General features: G+C 45.0%; 1 protein-coding gene across 7 annotated transcripts in view; it reads right to left on the bottom strand.

Moving 5' to 3' along the window:
• Window positions 1-10,170: 10,170 nt before the first annotated feature.
• The window catches only part of LOC102454842 (meiosis-specific coiled-coil domain-containing protein MEIOC-like), a 29,386-nt gene continuing 22,390 nt past the window's right edge, over window positions 10,171-17,166 (bottom strand). For all 7 annotated transcript variants that reach the window (XM_075922940.1, XM_075922942.1, XM_075922943.1 and 4 more), the window contains one exon: window positions 10,171-16,743. In XM_075922940.1, coding sequence (XP_075779055.1) covers window positions 16,487-16,743 — 257 coding nt within the window. In that variant the 3' untranslated portion in view covers window positions 10,171-16,486. The remainder of the gene's footprint in view (window positions 16,744-17,166) is intronic.

The raw sequence follows: 17,166 nt of genomic DNA on the forward strand, positions 1-17,166 counted from the left end.
TGAGGTTACAAGTTTGGTTGCGAAAGAAAATCGAGCTGACGTAATAAACTCCTGAAAGGTGTTAGACTTGGTACTTCATGACATTTTGATTAATATGCCAGAACGATATAAAATTAACATGGCACTCATATTCAATGGATTAAAACCGGGCTCACTGACATGTCTAAAAACGTTATTGTAACTACGGAATCATCACTGAGCGGGTATATCTCCAGTGGATCCCGCAGGGATCTGTTCTTGCCCCAATGCTATGTAACAGTTTTATGAATGTCTGGGGAAACAACGTAACATTATCGACGATAAAGTTCTCAGGGGACACACATTGGGGGAGTGGCAAATATTGCAAAGGATAGGTCGCGGATTCAGAGCAATCCAGACTGGGTGGTAAACTGGGTGCAACAAAGTCATAGAATACTAGGACTGGAAGGGACCTCGAGAGGTCATCGAATCCAGTCCCCTGCCTTCATGGCAGGACCAAGTACTGTCTAGACCATCCCTGATAGACATTTATCTAACCTGCTCTTAAATATCTCCAGAGATGGAGATTCCACAACCTCCCTGGGCAACTTATTCCAGTGTTTGACCACCGTGACAGGTAGGAAGTTTTTCCAAATGTCCAACCAAAATCTCCCTTGCTGCAGTTTAAGTCCATTGTTCTTGTTCTATCCTCAGAGGCCAAGATGAACAAGTTTTCTCCCAACTCCTCATGACACCTTTTTAGATACCTGAAAACGGCTATCATGTCCCCCCTCAATCTTCTCTTTTCTAAACCAAACAAACCCAATTCTTTCAGCCTTCCTTCATAGGTCATGTTCTCTAGACCTTTCATCATTCTTGTTGCTCTTCTCTGGACCCTCTCCAGTTTCTCCACATCTTTCTTGAAATGCGGTGCCCAGAACTGGACACAATACTCCAACTGAGGCCTAACCAGCGCAGAGTAGAGCGGAAGAATGAGAATGACTTCTCGTGTCTTGCTCACAGCACACCTGTTAATGCATCTGTGATGGGCTGCCAACGGCCCACACGCCGGACGACACCAGGAGGCGGGAGCAGAGGGGAGCCGTGGGCGGAACACCCCGGCGCCCCAGAGCCTCTGGAGAATGGTGGCGGGGCCGGAATCTGCCGCCGCGCCTGCGAGGCAGGGAAGCCACTGGCTCCAGCCACGGTGTGGAGCCGGGGGTGGGCAGGGGCAGTGAGCGGCAGGTTGGATGCGGCCGGGGACACTGCCACATCACGGGAGGGGTAGGGCCCCCTGGCCGCGTCACAACTGGCAGGCCGTTTCAAAAGGGCCCGCCGGCCGCAAGAGAGGGAGCAATCTCCTCCGCCACAGGCAGAGGAGGGCTGGGCGAAGGACAGATCGGAGCTCTCCCCGAGACCAGCAGACGGCCCATCCCCACCCCAGGGTGTCCCGAGACAGCTCCCGCGGGTGGCGGACTGCCAGCCTGGAGTCCGGAACCGAGCGGGAGAACTCACGCTGCCCGAGGAGGGTGAGACCCGGCAGGGACGTGTCGCGGGAGAGCGGATCCCCAGGAGGAGCAACCGAGGAGTGCCACAGGCACCGAGCACCAGAACCCTGGTAGGCATGGGGGGGGCCAGAAGTTGGGCCCCAAGGGCCCATGGAGGGGAGGAAGCAGCCCGGAGTGGGGTCCTTGTGGCGCCCGTGGACAGACGCGTTCAGGGAATGCAACCCCGTCTGTCGTGCAGGGGCAATGTGGGCCCCCTGCACTTAGGGCCCTGGGCTGGGACCTGATGGAGAGGGTGGGCCGGGTCCCCCTCCCCCTTCTACCCAGAACCCCACACTAGGGGGCACACTAACACACTCGCGCGTCAGCAGGCTAAAGCCGACGGGGCTAGCCACCCCCCAGAGGGGCCAATCTCTGGGCCTAGGACCCACTAACTGAGCTGAAGGACGGACGGCGGGTCGGCAAATCCCCCCAGCTCACCTGAGAGGGGGTGATCGCACCCAACCTACCGGCCCCGGAGTCAGGAATTCCACCCGGGGGTCAGACAGTCGGACGAGGGGGTCTGCTGAGCCCTCCGCCCGGCTGGCAGGGGGGGGAATCACACCCCTTGGCTTGTCCACAACATCCCAGAATCATGTTTGGGTTTTCTGCAACCACATCACACTGCTGACTCATATTTAGCTTGTGGTCCACTATAACCCCTAGATCCCTTGTGCGCCGTACTCCTCCCTAGACAGTCGCTTCCCATTCCGTTCTAGTGCGGTTCACTGTACACGTCGACAGGGAGGAACAAAGCCCAGAGGTCATACTTACACACGGTGACAGTCGTGGGAAGCAGCGATTCCTCAGAAGATTTGGGGCTTTTGCAGGATGATCAGCCAGACATGAGCTCCTAGTGAAGAGAGTATTGGCAGGCTGCTTCAGCTCCTCCACGTCGAAAACCAAATTTGAGGCTACACTTGAGTATTTCATGGTACAAGCTAAAATCATCCTGTAGAAAGTCGTGGGAAGGTCTCATCTCTGTCTCCCTGGATGAGGAAGAGGATGAAGGCAGAATGGGGGAGGGACTTGATTCTTCCTCCCTGGTTTGGGCAGCCTCATCTGAGCCTAGTCACTGGTGTTTGGGCACCTTGGTCCAATCCCTTACCTAAGTTGGTAGGCAGGCCTGGAGTGGTTGCAGACCATCTCTCTGATGGTCTCTACTCCCATAACATCTAATGCTGCCCCCTCCCCCCCGACTTTGCCTATCTCCAGATATCCACAAGAAACTAGGGGCAAGCTTAACAGAGCCCATATTCCCTCACAACACCTTTGGGACGTGGGATTCCTCCTCTCCCACTCCTTGACTGTGCAGTTTCAATGGGAACCCTCCCATCCATGGTACCATTCATATTACAGGTGCATCTGAAGGACCCATTGGGCTGCATGCTGTCCAAGTAAGTAATCAATTCCTTTGGGGAATTTGCATCTGACGACTGCTGTGCGCTATGAGGACATGATGCAGGTCTGTTCCTTCAGCCCATTCCCCATTCAGACACCCCAAAGTGGCTTTAATCGCTCTGTATATTTTTAATCAGCAAAATGAGGAGGGCTGAATTCTGGGTGTTGATGTTTATGCCAGGTTGGGCAACCAAACGGCAGTGGTTCCCCAGGGTTAGCCGCTGGCGGGCCACGGCCACTATATTTAGCTGCAGCTCTGTGAGTACAGGCGATGGCAGCTCCCATTGGCCGTGGATTGCTGCTCCCGGCCAATGGAAGCTTCAGTAAGTGGCACAGACCAGGACGCTGTTTCCCACAGCTTCCATTGGCCGGAAACGGTGACCTGCGGCCAATGGGAGCTGTGATCACCTGCACCTGTGGAGACACAGGTAAAGATCGCAGCAGTGGCCCACCAGGAGCTAACCCTGGGGAAATGGGTGCAATGCAGGGGCTGGTATTTGCCCATCCCTGGTTTATACAATTCTCTGAAAATATAAAGCAGCGTGGGAAGAATGATTATATAAAGCATTTGCATGACACAGGAGCTAATAATGCTTCTGGACCACAACAGGCTCTGTACCCCGTATACTTCACCGCACACAGGGCAGCATCAGAACAGAAGAACGGCCAAAGGTCCGTCTAGCCCAGTATCTTGTCTGTCAACAGTGGCCAATGCCTGGTGCCACAGAGGGAGGAAACACAACAGGGAATCCACACATGATCCTTCTCCTGTCACCCATTTCCAGACAGAGGCTAGGGACACCATTCCTACCCATCCTGGCTAAGAGTCATCGATGGACCTAACCTCCATGAGTCTGTCTAGCTCTTTTTTGAACCCTGTTAAAGTCCTCACCTTCACCGCATCCTGCAGCAAGGAGTTCCAGCAGGCAGGGACATTTTTGCTTAGGAAGCTGCGTGTAATCAGCCCAGGCTCTGACACACCTGTCTGTGCAGGTTTGGATGTAGTCCCATGGGGAAATGCGCGATGAAATACAGAGGGTGCAGTCTCCCATGAATACTACCAAACCAGTCCAGCTACCTTATGCATCCCTAAGGAGGAACATGAAGTGTGAAGGGGAGAGCAACAGGGACCGAATTTAGCCTCTGGTATTGCATTTGCGGATCTATGGTGTAAGCATTCATGCGAATCTTAAGTCGCTTTAAGAGACGGGCAGTGACCCTGCTAGAAAACATCATTTTGCTGATGCGCTCTTGGCAGTGGCATGTAGGTTTCAATGGCTGTAAGGGAGGAGAGAGTGTCCCTCAATGGGAGGAGGACCTGGGATGTAGGCGGAGCAATCCTTGAAGATGAACATGTAAGTCGTCAGCCTTGGGGAGTAGGCTTATGCTTGACTTTGAATATCCTTTGGAGCTGCTTGGGAACTTGGATCCTAGAACACTAGAACTGGAAGGGACCTCGAGAGGTCATCAAGTCCAGTCCCCTGCCCTCACGGCAGAACCAAGCACAGTCTAGACCATCCCTGACAATTGTCTATCTAACTTGCTCTTAAATATCTCCAGAGGTGGAGTTTCCACAACCTCCCTAGGCAACTTGTTCCAGAGTTTAACCAGCCTGACAGGTAGGAAGTTTTTCCGAACATCCAACCTAAACCTCCCTTGCTGCAGTTTAAGTCCATTGTTCTTGTTCTATCCTCACAGGCCAAGGAGAACAATTTTTCTCCCTCCTCCTTGTGATACCCTTTTAGATACTTGAAAACCGCTCTCATGTCCCCTCTCAGTCTTCTCTGTTCCAAACTAAACAAGCCCAATTCTATCAGTCTTCCTTCATAGGTCATGTTCTCTAGACCTTTAATCATTCTTGTTGCTCTTCTCTGGACCCTCTCCAATTTCTCCACATCTTTCTTGAAATGTGGTGCCCAGAACTGGACACAATACTCCAACTGAGGCCTAATCAGAGCAGAGTAGAGCAGAAGAATGACTTCTCGTGTCTTGCTCACAACACACCTGTTAATGCTTCCCAGAGTCATGTTTCTGACTCATCTTCCTGGTCTCCACGTTCTTCACTGTGGGCTTTGGTCATATGCTGTACAAGTAATCAATCAATCCATTCCTTTGGGGAATTTTCATCTGATGACTGCTGTACACTATGAGAACATGATGCAGGTCTGTTCCTTCAGCCCATTCCCCATTCAGAGATACCGCAAAGTGGCTTGTCCCTCCTTTTTCTCTGCTATTATAACCCACACTCCCTCCCATTTCTGACCCATTTCCCAGGTCTCCATGTTCTTCACTTCCCTGCGGCCTTTGGTCACCTGCCCCCGTCAAACCTAATTTAAATCCGCCCTCACTAGGTTAGCTAGTCTGTATCCAAATATGGTCTCCCCCTTCCTCAAAAGTGAATCCAAACCCTGCTTAGCAGTCCTACTTGGAACAGCATCCCCGAGTAAAGGAAGCCAAAGCCCCATCTTTGCAGCCAGGCATTCACCTCCAGGATACACCTGTCTCTGACTGGGCCCCTACCCTCCCTTGACAGGAAGAACTGAGGAGAATACCAGCTGTGCTCTAAACACCTTCGCCCGCATTCCCAGAGCCCTGTAGTCACTCTTGATCTGCTCAAGGACACACCTGGCAGTATCATCAGTGCCAACGCGGATGAGTAGCATGTTGTAGTAGTCAGAGGGCCGCATAATCCCCGACAATGCCTCGGATACAGTCTTCTCACAGGCAGACATGTCCCCCTCAGAAGGGAGTCTCTGAGCAGCACTACCCTATGTGTCCTCCTCACTGTGGTGGCAGCAGACCTCCCAGCCTTGGGGGTACAAGTCTTCTCCTCTTCTGCTGTAGGGGGTGACCCAGAACAGCATAACAATTTCCCAGTACCATGGTGGGAGGTTTGGGAGCAGGGGTGGAGCACTGTCTGCTACCAGAAGTGACCAGTTGCCAGTGTCTCTCCTGAGCCATCTCCTCCTCCACCAGTGGTGTGTCAGCAGTCTTGGATAGCGGCACAGCTACCTCAGCTGTCTCCACATGAATACCGTCCAGGAATTGCTCGTGGGTTCGGATACTCCTCAGCCTATCCACCTCCTCCTGTAGCTCATCCACCTGCTTCCTGAGAGAGTCAGCTGGCCTCAGCTGGAGTACTGTGTCCAGTTCTGGGCGCCACATTTCAAGAAAGATGTGGAGAAATTGGAAAGGGTAGAGAGAAGAGCGACAAGAATGATTAAAGGTCTAGAGAACATGACCTATGAAGCCAGGCTTCATGAACTGGGCTTGTTTAGTTTGGAAAAAAGAAGATTAAGGGGGGACATGATAGCGGTTTTCAAATATCTAAAAGGGTGTCACAAGGAGGAAGGAGAAAATTTGTTCCTCTTGGTTTCTGAGGACAGGACAAGGAGTAATGGGCTTAAAGTGCAGCAGGGGAGGTTTAGATTGGACATTAGGAAAAAATTCCTAACTGTCAGGGTGGTCAAATATTGGAATAAATTGCCAAGGGAGGTGGTGGAATCTCCCTCTCTGGAGATATTTAAGAACAGGTTAGATAGACATCTGTCAGGGATGGTGTAGACGGAGCTTGGTCCTGCCTTGAGGGCGGGGGGCTGGACTCGATGACCTCTCGATGTCCCTCCCAGTCCTATTATTCTATGATTCCACCAGCAGGCACCTTTCTCATTGGATGGTCCCCCCCAGCCTGGATTTCAGTAAGTGGGAATTGCAAGCCAAAGTCCCTGCAAAACCACACCAGGATCGGGGTAGAGGTATCCATGGTCAGGTGGACTGCCTGGCAGAGGTGTTGTGGGTCTTCCTAACCATAGTAGGCTTCCCTCTGTCAAACTCCCCTGTCTGCAGCTCCCTGTCCACTTTGCACAGCTAAAACTACATCTCAGGCAGGGTTCCCTCTAAGACGTCCCATCCATGAGCAGAGTGCGTTTTGTCTTGTGCGTCCACAATGGAGGGCACGTGCGCTTGTTTGCATGGGTGCCAATACGTAATGTTCCCCCACCTCTTGGGGAGAAAATGAGACGTACACCCCTCTCTGGGAGCATTGTTCCCTGGGCAGCCTGTGTGCAGGGCAGGGGATGCCCCGGGTGGCTCCTCAGGGGCTGCTGTGAGCCCCCACCTAGGGCAGCAGGAAGCTGCTGCCCCTAACCAGGGTTTTCAGGGAGTGAGGTGCTGTGGGTGGAGCAATAACATGTGCTGAGCGGGGTGGGGGAGAGGGTTGGGGACCAGGGGGCTCTGAGGGGAGAAGGAAAGGTGTGAGGGAGGAAAAAGGAGCTGTATGGGGCCCCAGCTGCACCACAACCCAGCTCCAACTCTGGGGAAGGGCTGAAGCCCCCCCAGCCTACAGACTAGACTCCTGGCTCCCCACTACATGGCCACAGTAGGCCTCTCTCCCCAACTGCCCTGGACGCCAGAGGAAGCCCCACCTGGGTCTGTGCAGAGCTTCACTGACCTGGATAGCGCCCTGTGTGGCACCAGAGGTCTGCTGCATACATCTCTACACAGAATCAGGGTCTTAGGCCCTTCACTGAAGAGCTGAAAACCTAGGTCTTCCTGTGATTGCAAAGTACTTAGCCCAATGGTCTGATGGGGACTGGGGCTTCTAAGAACTTAGGGTATATCTACACTACAAAGTTCATTCAAACTAACAGATGTTAGTTCGAATTAACTTTGCTAGGCGCTACACACGCGAACCGCTAGTTTGAACTTAATTCGAACTAGGTAAACCTCATTGTACGAGGACTAACGCCTATTCGAATTAACTAGTTCGAATTAAGGGCTGTGTAGCCACTTAATTCGAACTAGTGGGAGGCTAGCCCTCCCCAGCTTTCCCTGGTGGCCACTCTGGGCATGACCAGGGAAACTCTATAGCCCCCCTCCCGGCCCCGGACCGCTTAAAGGGGCACAGTCTGGCTACGGTGCCAGTGCCAGGTGCAAGCCTGCCAACACCCAGCCAGCAGACCCTGCACCTGGCACGGCTCGAGCCAGCGACCCGCTGCCACCCAGCCCTCCGCCTCTTCCCGGGACCAGGCTGGCGGCTCCCAGGAGCCTGCCCAGGTCCGCAAGAGGCAGGCGCCCGCCTGGTCTAGTGCAGACATCGTGGACCTCATCCACGACCTCCGCACTAGGCACAGGAAAGTGGCCGTCTAGGGCAGGAGAGCTGCCAGCCTGGCCACCCAGGAGCAGGTTTGCATGGAAATCAAGGTGGTCCAATGAGACCCCCGACCCTGAGCTTAGAACGGCCGTACTGGGTCAGACCAAAGGTCCATCTAGCCCAGTAGCCTGTCTGCCGACAGCGGCCAACACTAGGTCCCCTGGAGGGGATGGACCGAAGACAACGACCAAGCCATTTGTCTCGTGCCATCCATCTCCAGCCTTCCACAAACTTTGGGCAGGGACACCATTTCTACCCCCTGGCTAATACCACTCCATGGACCCAACCTCCATGACTTTATCTAACTTCTCTTTAAACTCTGTTCTAGTTCTAGCCTTCACAGCCTCCTGCAGCAAGGAGTTCCACAGGTTGACTATTTGCTTTGTGAAGAAGAACTTTGTTGTTAGTTTGAAGCCTGCTACCTATTCATTTCATTTGGTGTCCTCTAGTCCTTCTATTATGGGAACTAATGAAGAACTTTTCTTTATGCACCCTCTCCACACCACTCATGCTTTTATAGACCTCTATCCTATCCCCCCTCAGTCTCCTCTTTTCTAAGCTGAAAAGTCTCAGTCTCTTTAGCCTCTCTTCATATGGGACCTGTTCCAAACCCCTGATCATTTTAGTTGCCCTCCCCTCTCCCACCCTCTCTCTTCCCCTCTCCCACCTCCTTTTCCCAGTCTCCCTGAGTTTTGTTCAATAAAGAGAGATTCTATTTTTGAACACACGTGTCCTTTATTTTGTACATCAGGAAGGGGGGCTAGGGAGGGGTAAGTGGAAGGAGATGAGGGAGGAATGGGGTACGAGCCCCCGATGGGGAGGACTGGGCTGGCTCTGCGGGCTCCTCGGGGTGGAAGCTCTCCTGAAGCCCCTCAATTGACCCCCCCCCCCCCGGATGGCAGCCTGTGGCAAGTGCAGCTGGACTGATGGCCGAGTGCTGTGATGTGCCGAGTGTGGGCATTCAGGGCACTCCAAGCCAGGACTGTTTTGCTGTCCCTCATCGAGGTAGACAAGCAAGCGGGGAACCCCTGAGAACTGTCTGTCCGGGGTGGGGGTCAGATCCCTTTAAGCACAGCCCTCGGCTAGCCTGCAACAGCAGCTCCACGCTCTAAATCCTAATCTGATGCCCTGCCGGCACTGCTTCCGGCCAGCCTTAACCTCGGTTCATGGTCCACTCAATGTGGACATGCTAGTTCAAATTAACAAAATGCTAATTCGAACTAGTTTTTAGGTCTAGATGCACTAGTTCGAATTAGCTTAGTTCGAATTAACTAATTCGAATTAAGTTAGTTCGAATTAGTGCTGTAGTGTAGACATACCCTAACATAACAGAAATTGAAGTGTGATGCTTTCAGAAATCATTACAAGTAAGTTGTGCATCAGATCCAATAAGACTGAATTGCCTTTGCTGTAATCTTGCTTGTGGGAGGACTGGGGAGGTGAAAGTTACTTAGGTGGTTTACTAATAGGAATATTAAATGTAGATTAATTGGCTAAATCAAATCAATTTGCATCGACTATTTGATCATGCAATATGGACACCTCCACCTCGGGCTGTTGCTACACTTCAAAGGTGAAAGCACTGCGGGGAGCACGGGGCCAGCTGCTGGCCCCGTGCTTCCTGCGGAGTTTAAAAGAGGCAGTGCCGCATGGAGCCTGGAGTCAGTGGGGGAGTCCTCCGCTGAACCCAGGTTCCACACAGGGCTGCTGCTTTGCAACGCCGTGGGCAGCTGGCCCCAGGCTCCACGTGGCGCTGCTGCTCTGAAGCACCCCTTCCTCTTTCCCGCCCCTTGTTGCCTCTTTCTGATAGAGGCAGCAGGGAGGGAGGGAGGGAGGGGAGAGACTAGTCGACTAGCGTATCAACTCTTTGAACAGCATTTGCTTATCAGATAATCAATTAGTCGTTCACATCCCAATTTACTAAATCTTTTCTTTTCATGTATTTTCAATTATTAGTTTATTCTGCACCTCGCACATACGCCCTCCCATTTGGAGTAAACTGGAATTACGGATATTCCTCATCAACTCTAATTCAAATAAGACAAGCATTACTCATTGACAACTAATGTTCCCACCACCGCCACATAAATTTACTGAAATAATATAATCAGTGACTTAAAATATGAAATACTTTAATTATTTTTATAACTGTAAGTGTTACCCAGAACATACAACAGGTTTTTTCAGTGACTTACAAAAACAAACAAAAAAAAACCCAAACGAAAACCCCTCACATATAGAACAGCAGCTGATATGTAACATGAGTTGAACTGTATAAAACAATAGCTGTAACTATTTATTAGCCATGTACATACAACACAACTGATTATTTAAATAAGAAAACTATCACATACATAAAATGCTAGAAAATTACACTGGCCATGATTTATTACAGGATTCTCATAAATCTATGACTTTCATACATGTAACACAAGCATCTCTGCCTACGGTTGTACTTTTTAAAAATATAAACCATACATAAGTGTACACATTTAGCATGGTAGGTCACTTTACCACAAGTGAACACAAATCTAGCCACAAGGCTTCCTGGTGTTCCATATAATACAGTTGTCTTAAAGAAAACAAAAAATACACACCAAATTTACTAGTTAAGGTGAAACAACTTTCTAAAAAAAGTATGTCCCAACAGAAATCTGTGTGGTATAAATAACCTTTTTTTTTTTAAAGTTAAGTTAAGTGTTACACAAAAGAGGTAGAAGTGAGATTCTGCGATGGTCATTAGACATCCAGTTATTTTACAGAAACTTGGCAATAAGCCTAAACTGACTCCTCATTAAGTGTTATATAGAATTAAAAATTGACACTTTGATTCTTTACTTTCACGTATTTCTGTTGGGTCTACTAAACGGATTAACTCACAATTGCCTTCTTCAGTAATATTTCACTAGCAGTGTAAAATTTGTTTTTAATTAAATGAGACTGACCAACATACATCTAAAAGATACACCTCAGACACCAAACAGTATATTAAAATAGAGACGCTATTAATTTTTGTATATTTGTCATAAAAATAAAAATAAACTTATTTTCCCATCTATATTGGAAATAGCCTAATTTTGTGAAAAAACTATGTTCATTAAGTAATTACTGTGCATAAACAAGTTTTAGACCAGTTAAATTTTGTACAGTAAAAAATGTAAAGCAACCTTTATCTAGCAATGATTTTTAAGCTGACACTGGTCTAGCCTTGCTCACTTTAGTTAGCGTTCATATACTTCTATGCAAACAATTTCCTTTTTAAAGCTTACCTGGCAAATAAGAATCAGAGGAATTATAGTTTCAGTTCCCCAGTTCTAAAAAAGCTGCTCAAAACTACTTTATTCCATTCATTATTAACTTCTAACAACAAAGGCTAAATAAGTACATTAAAATGCACCTTATTTTTTGCACCTTTAATTGTAGTATTGCTAGTAAAGAAAAACGAGTCGACACACTACAAAACTGGACAGATTTGCTTACAATATTAAAAAGTAAAAAACCAAAGAAAAAGAAAGTGCTTTTAAAAAGTAAATTATAAAACAATTTATAATAAAAAGTAACTTCATAGATACACAGTTTTTCCTTTTATAATTATATATAAGTTTCCTCAAAACAGAAAAGTGCTGGTGAGACAGACAGCTAAAACGACACAAGAAACAAATCAAGATCTTATCATGTTTAAGGCTGTATTTCCATCCAGGCAAATCAGGATAAAACAAGGTGCAAAATTCTCAAAAGCCTATGGATTTAACTCAGCCAAAGCATCTACAGTAGGTACATTCCTCAGCTTTAAATGAAAGCAGACTATCCTCCTAACTGCAAGATGTTACTATGTTCAAAAATCTTACAATAAGTTAGGGAAAAACACATGTTTCTGGAGTTTTTTGGTACCTAATGTTCAACATGAACTGCAAAGCTTTTATATACAAAAAGTTAAATAGTATAAGACTTTAAGTCAATAAAACAGTAAGCCCAAGTGAAGTCAATATCTGCACAATTATGGACTTTAATGGAAGCAGGACTGTGCGCAGCTTCTGTGTTGCCTTAATCTCAAAGGCTTTGTCATTTAAAGACACATTTAAAAGTTAGCTTCTCCCTTGTATTCACCTAAAATACCAGAATGTACCAGACTCTCTCAGTCTGAGATCAATTCTTGTAGAGTAGAAAAAGAATCCAGAGCTCAGGTCTTCACAAGAGAGTGGAGACATGGCTTGTTTTCATACAAGCTGAATCTACCCAAAATGTCCTGAATGAAAAGGAAAATTAAATACATTTAATTGTCAAGCTCACTTTTTAGACCCCACCAAAAAACACACCAGCCATCTTTTGGCCTGCCCCAGCATCCACCATTTTGACATGACATAGCTGCCATAGAGCACAGATGGAAAAGGAAGCCAGCTTTTAAAGCAGGTCAGAAAATGGCATGGCTTGTTAGCCTTTATTTTTAAAAGATAAGGGTCTTTACTTTTTTCACAGATATCCTGTATAGCCATTAAAAAAAAAAAATCAAGCACCCAACTTCCTATCAGCCATCTCTTTAATCCAATGAGAACCAGGCGCTGTGCCTTCCTGAAACCATGTGCTCTGAGGACAACACTGAGTAAAGTTGAAAGCAACGGTTTCAGGGGAAATCGAGATTTAAAAAAAAAACAAAAAACACCACACACACACACACACACACCAGCGAATATTAGTTATGTCCAAAATGCCCTTTCCATCGAGCACATAAATGGAGTTTACGTCATTTAGAAAAAAGTAGACATCACTGTTCCAACAAATGGAGAGGAGCAAAAGCCAGAAGAGGAGGGCCTGTAAAAAGCACCTGCTTTGTGGTAAAGGCCTTCTTGATCTTGAAGACCCCTCTGTTGGGATGTGGCACTACACAGAACAGCCACATTCTCTGACAATCTCACCTCCCTAACCGCTGACAAATAAATACTGAGCGCATTAGTACTAGCCTGCACCAGTTCTATCACAGCAATTTTACTCTCATAGGTACTCTGGGGACATAGAGGAAGAGAGGCAGAGGCCCAGGTACTAAATATATTGGTGGAACAGCACCCTCATTTTGCAGCAGGCCGGTACATCTTCTATCCGGGAACAAAAAAAGGGAAACAGGAAACAACCACAAGCGTCCAGCCTGCTATGGAGGTGGGGAAGGAGACAGCCCCTAAAAGGGACCCTTTAACTTGTGATTTTTAAGACTGTACTGTATTGCATTAGCAATTTAGGATCTTAAAGCATCAACCCTATTCCATTCAAATAAAGAAAAACCTTTGTGTTTTAACTAACATGTCTGGAACGAGAATTTGCAAACATTCTGCTCTCTTGAAACCAAGCTGACCAGTGCTGCGGACCAGCTGCAGTAAGCACTGACTGTATCCTCCTCCCCATACTTATTGGCACACACTAATCATGCATGCCAGTTAAAAAAAAGGGACACTTATCCCAGGGTGGAGGGGAAATTGTTTAAAAAGGAAAATTCACTGCATACTCTTTGATTGTCCACAAACTGAAAAAAATCACTATCCACTTGAATCCAAGCTCCTAACAAATAACCCTAGTCTGCTTCCACTGAAGGCAATAAAAATCAGGCTAGGGGTACTAAAAAACCAGAAAAGAAATTATACTTATTCATGTGAAGAGCTGAATAGAGTATTTATGGAAATTGCTTTCCACTCTCAATTCAAGCAATAGTCAGTTAGGAACACTATGACCAAATAGAGCTACTGTGATCCCAAATTCCAACTGGTCAGTTCACAAAAGACTGTATTTCCCCCTCTAAAATATAGAAGAATGTGGATCAAAACAAAAACAACTGAATTGTTTTGAAATAATTTTTGTTTTTACATGTCAATGCTGTTGATGGTTAAAGTATTTCAAGAAATGGGCAGAAAAATATCCATACTAAGATGGGCATCAGATAGTTCAAATTTTAAAAAGAAAACAGGCAGATCAAGTAAAAAAGAATTAAATGTGCACATGTTGCATTTGTGGGCAACACAACTTTGTTATTAATACAAATGACTTGTGGCAACTCTCAACAGCTATTGTGCCTTACACATGTTAAAGAGTCCAGAACTGGACAATCAAATTTTATGTAAGAACAACACTAATACCATATGCTACGTCAGTTATAGTCAAATGCCGCTACATTTAACCCTTTTAAATGTATTACTAAATTGCAACAGAAAGCTGAAGTGAGCATACAGTTACTTACCGTTTTTGAAAAATAAGACTGTTAAAGGCACATTAACTATAGTATGAACTGATTAAAATCACATTCCTTCACAATAATTTACATACAAACAATACAATAAAGGTCCTAATATGCCCAATACATTCACGACTACAAAACAATCCTGCAAGACTACAATTATTCTGTAAACAAATGTAAATCAAAACTTCCAATTTCTATTTCCTGGTAACGTAGTAATTATAACTCAATAAAAAACCTCAAATTCTGTAAACGCTGAAAAATTTTCAAACCACCAACTACAGTTCCACAATAGCACATCTGACCATCTGAAAATAGTGCAAACAGATTGCACACGCACACAGATACAAAATAGACTCACAGCACTAAAATAATTCTCTTCAGTACCAATTTTTAGTTTTAGACTAAGGCTTTAAAATATCCACTGAAACTGATTAAATTTTCTTTAGAAAAAGTAGAGCATACTTATAAGAAGATTCTGCGTTCTAATAATTCCTTTGTTTAATCAGTAGATCAAAATGAGGCTTTAGTGATTTCTTATTCTAGAAAATGATGCACTCATCACCTCATTACCATTAAAAGGGTACTACCACTGATACTATATTGGTACTAATAGAACTATAAGACTACATGTGTTCGAGGAACATTCACAGGTCCAAAATTACAGACTGTTTGGAATATTTAGCAAGTACATGTATATGGAAATAGAATTACACATTTATCAAGAGAACGTGTCAACTTCAACATCATAACATCATGAATCACAGACAAATCTTCATTTTAAATCTTTAAACTTTTTCTCCTGTCCTCACATAATTCTTTTTTCAAAATAAGAACTGCTCTCCAAAGCCATTCATCAATAATATACTAACACCTAAGAACATACTTGGTAATTAGTACATTTTGAAAGACAATCTAACATTAAGACACGATTGATAAAGCATTAAAGTACTCAAAAGTAGTGTGATAAGAACAAAATACAAAAGTATTCATCCTTTTCTAATTATCACTCTATACATTCACAATGATATGTAACACTTCTGATTGTCTAAGCCACAGGATGAAGACTAGTAATAGCAATTAAATATAGGAAATCTTCTCATGCTAAAAGAAATCAGTTAAACAGCTTTGGTAACCTAGTATATAGTTAGATTTGTGTAAGTATCTGCAAACATCTCTTCCCCGCAAAAAAACCCCTATATACTGTGTGTATATTTATATATAATATATATAGTTCCTGAGTAAATCATTAAATCTGATTATTAGGAAGGTTTGGCAAAAGACCCAACTGTATATTATTAAAAAAAAATATTAAAATAAATATGGAATGTTTCTGAAAATTAAAGTACCATAGCCATATTAATAACCATGTCATTTTTCATTATGTGCATACATACTGGTTTTAACTATGAGGCAACAGTAAATCTAATTTCTAATCCTGAGTGACAATTTTTTGTTAACTGCCAATGTATATTTTCATGCAATGTTGTACTGCAGCTCTAAAAACTCCTTAAATTAGTTCTTCATTTATTTATTATGTAAAAAATTTGTCACAAGGATTATACTATGGGACCTTTTCATTTAGGTTAATGCAGCTGAAAACTCTTAATTGGCAGAACAAGCATTTCATGTAACCAACATTAAACTCTGATTATTCCTATCAGACTCTTGGCAATTACCTGAAACATTTGACACCCTGTCACAATAGCAATGCAGAAGTGTGGATTAGTCAGTGTTGAGTGACAGTACAAACAATTACATTATTTAGCAATCATTCTGGCACTTAAAATAATACATAATGGTGCAAACAACCTAGTAATTATTAAAATACCCTTTAAAATGGCATTTCTAGTATCTGCTAAATTTTATAGCTAACAAATGAAGAAAAGAATCAAAATTAGCTTAGCCACACACTGGTTTCTCAGGTCATGGCTTGAGTCACAGCTGATACATAGCTTTGGCTAAGTGGTCAAGAAAATGGTCAGCTATTGCCCAGTCTCCCTTATTAATAAAATCTTTATCTTACGTAGAAGACACTGCAATACCAGCAATATTAAAACTGTAGTAACACTATTACAAGAAATATTTGTCAACACCAGAATCACAGTAATAAAATTGCAGCACTGATCAGTTGAATTATTTTTTCTTTTTAACAAAAAAGTTCTCCACAGCACAATGCAATTCACTTTCTTCCTATCTTCCCCCACTGCTCAGTTATTCAAAAAGCTGTATAGGTTCCTCATGATTTTCTTTTTTGCTCCCCTGCTCTTCAGGACATGCCTTGTTCTTTTCTTGTGTGCTTGTGTTTCCTAGACAAAGCTCTTCTAAAGCTCTTTCCACCTCCTCCTGTTTCACTGGAGAGCTTAAGCAGGCTTCTGGTAGAGTCATCTGCAGTGCACACCATAAAGCAGTACGAGCTTTGCGTGTAGAAACAGCTAATGCTTTAATGGCCCCTGCCAGAGCAAGAACATCTACAAAGAGAAGAATATGCACTATCACAAGCGAATACACATCTATGACATCTATTGATTAGACAACAATCTCTCGAACCCAGCCAACACTTTGTACTATAGTACTGTAGTTCCAAGAAACCACTGGAAAGATTGCACCCTGTTATTAAAGACCCATATTTTCAATATTTCTTTAGTTATATTCTAGGCTTCCCAATGCACCAAAAGCTTCAGAGGGTAGTCAAGTTAGCCTGTAACTAGAAAAACTTAACACACAACATATAGTCTAGTAGCATCTTAAAGATTAACAAAACATGTAGATGGTATCATGAGCTTTCATGGGCAAAACCCACTAATGCACCAAAGTTACGAATAAATTCAGGCTCCAGAACACAAGGTTTCGATAACAAATGGTGATGATGTACAAAGCAGGAAAAAAATAAC

The sequence above is a fragment of the Pelodiscus sinensis genome, chromosome 2 (assembly GCF_049634645.1).
Source record: "Pelodiscus sinensis isolate JC-2024 chromosome 2, ASM4963464v1, whole genome shotgun sequence".
In the NCBI taxonomy this organism is placed as follows: Eukaryota; Metazoa; Chordata; order Testudines; family Trionychidae; genus Pelodiscus; species Pelodiscus sinensis.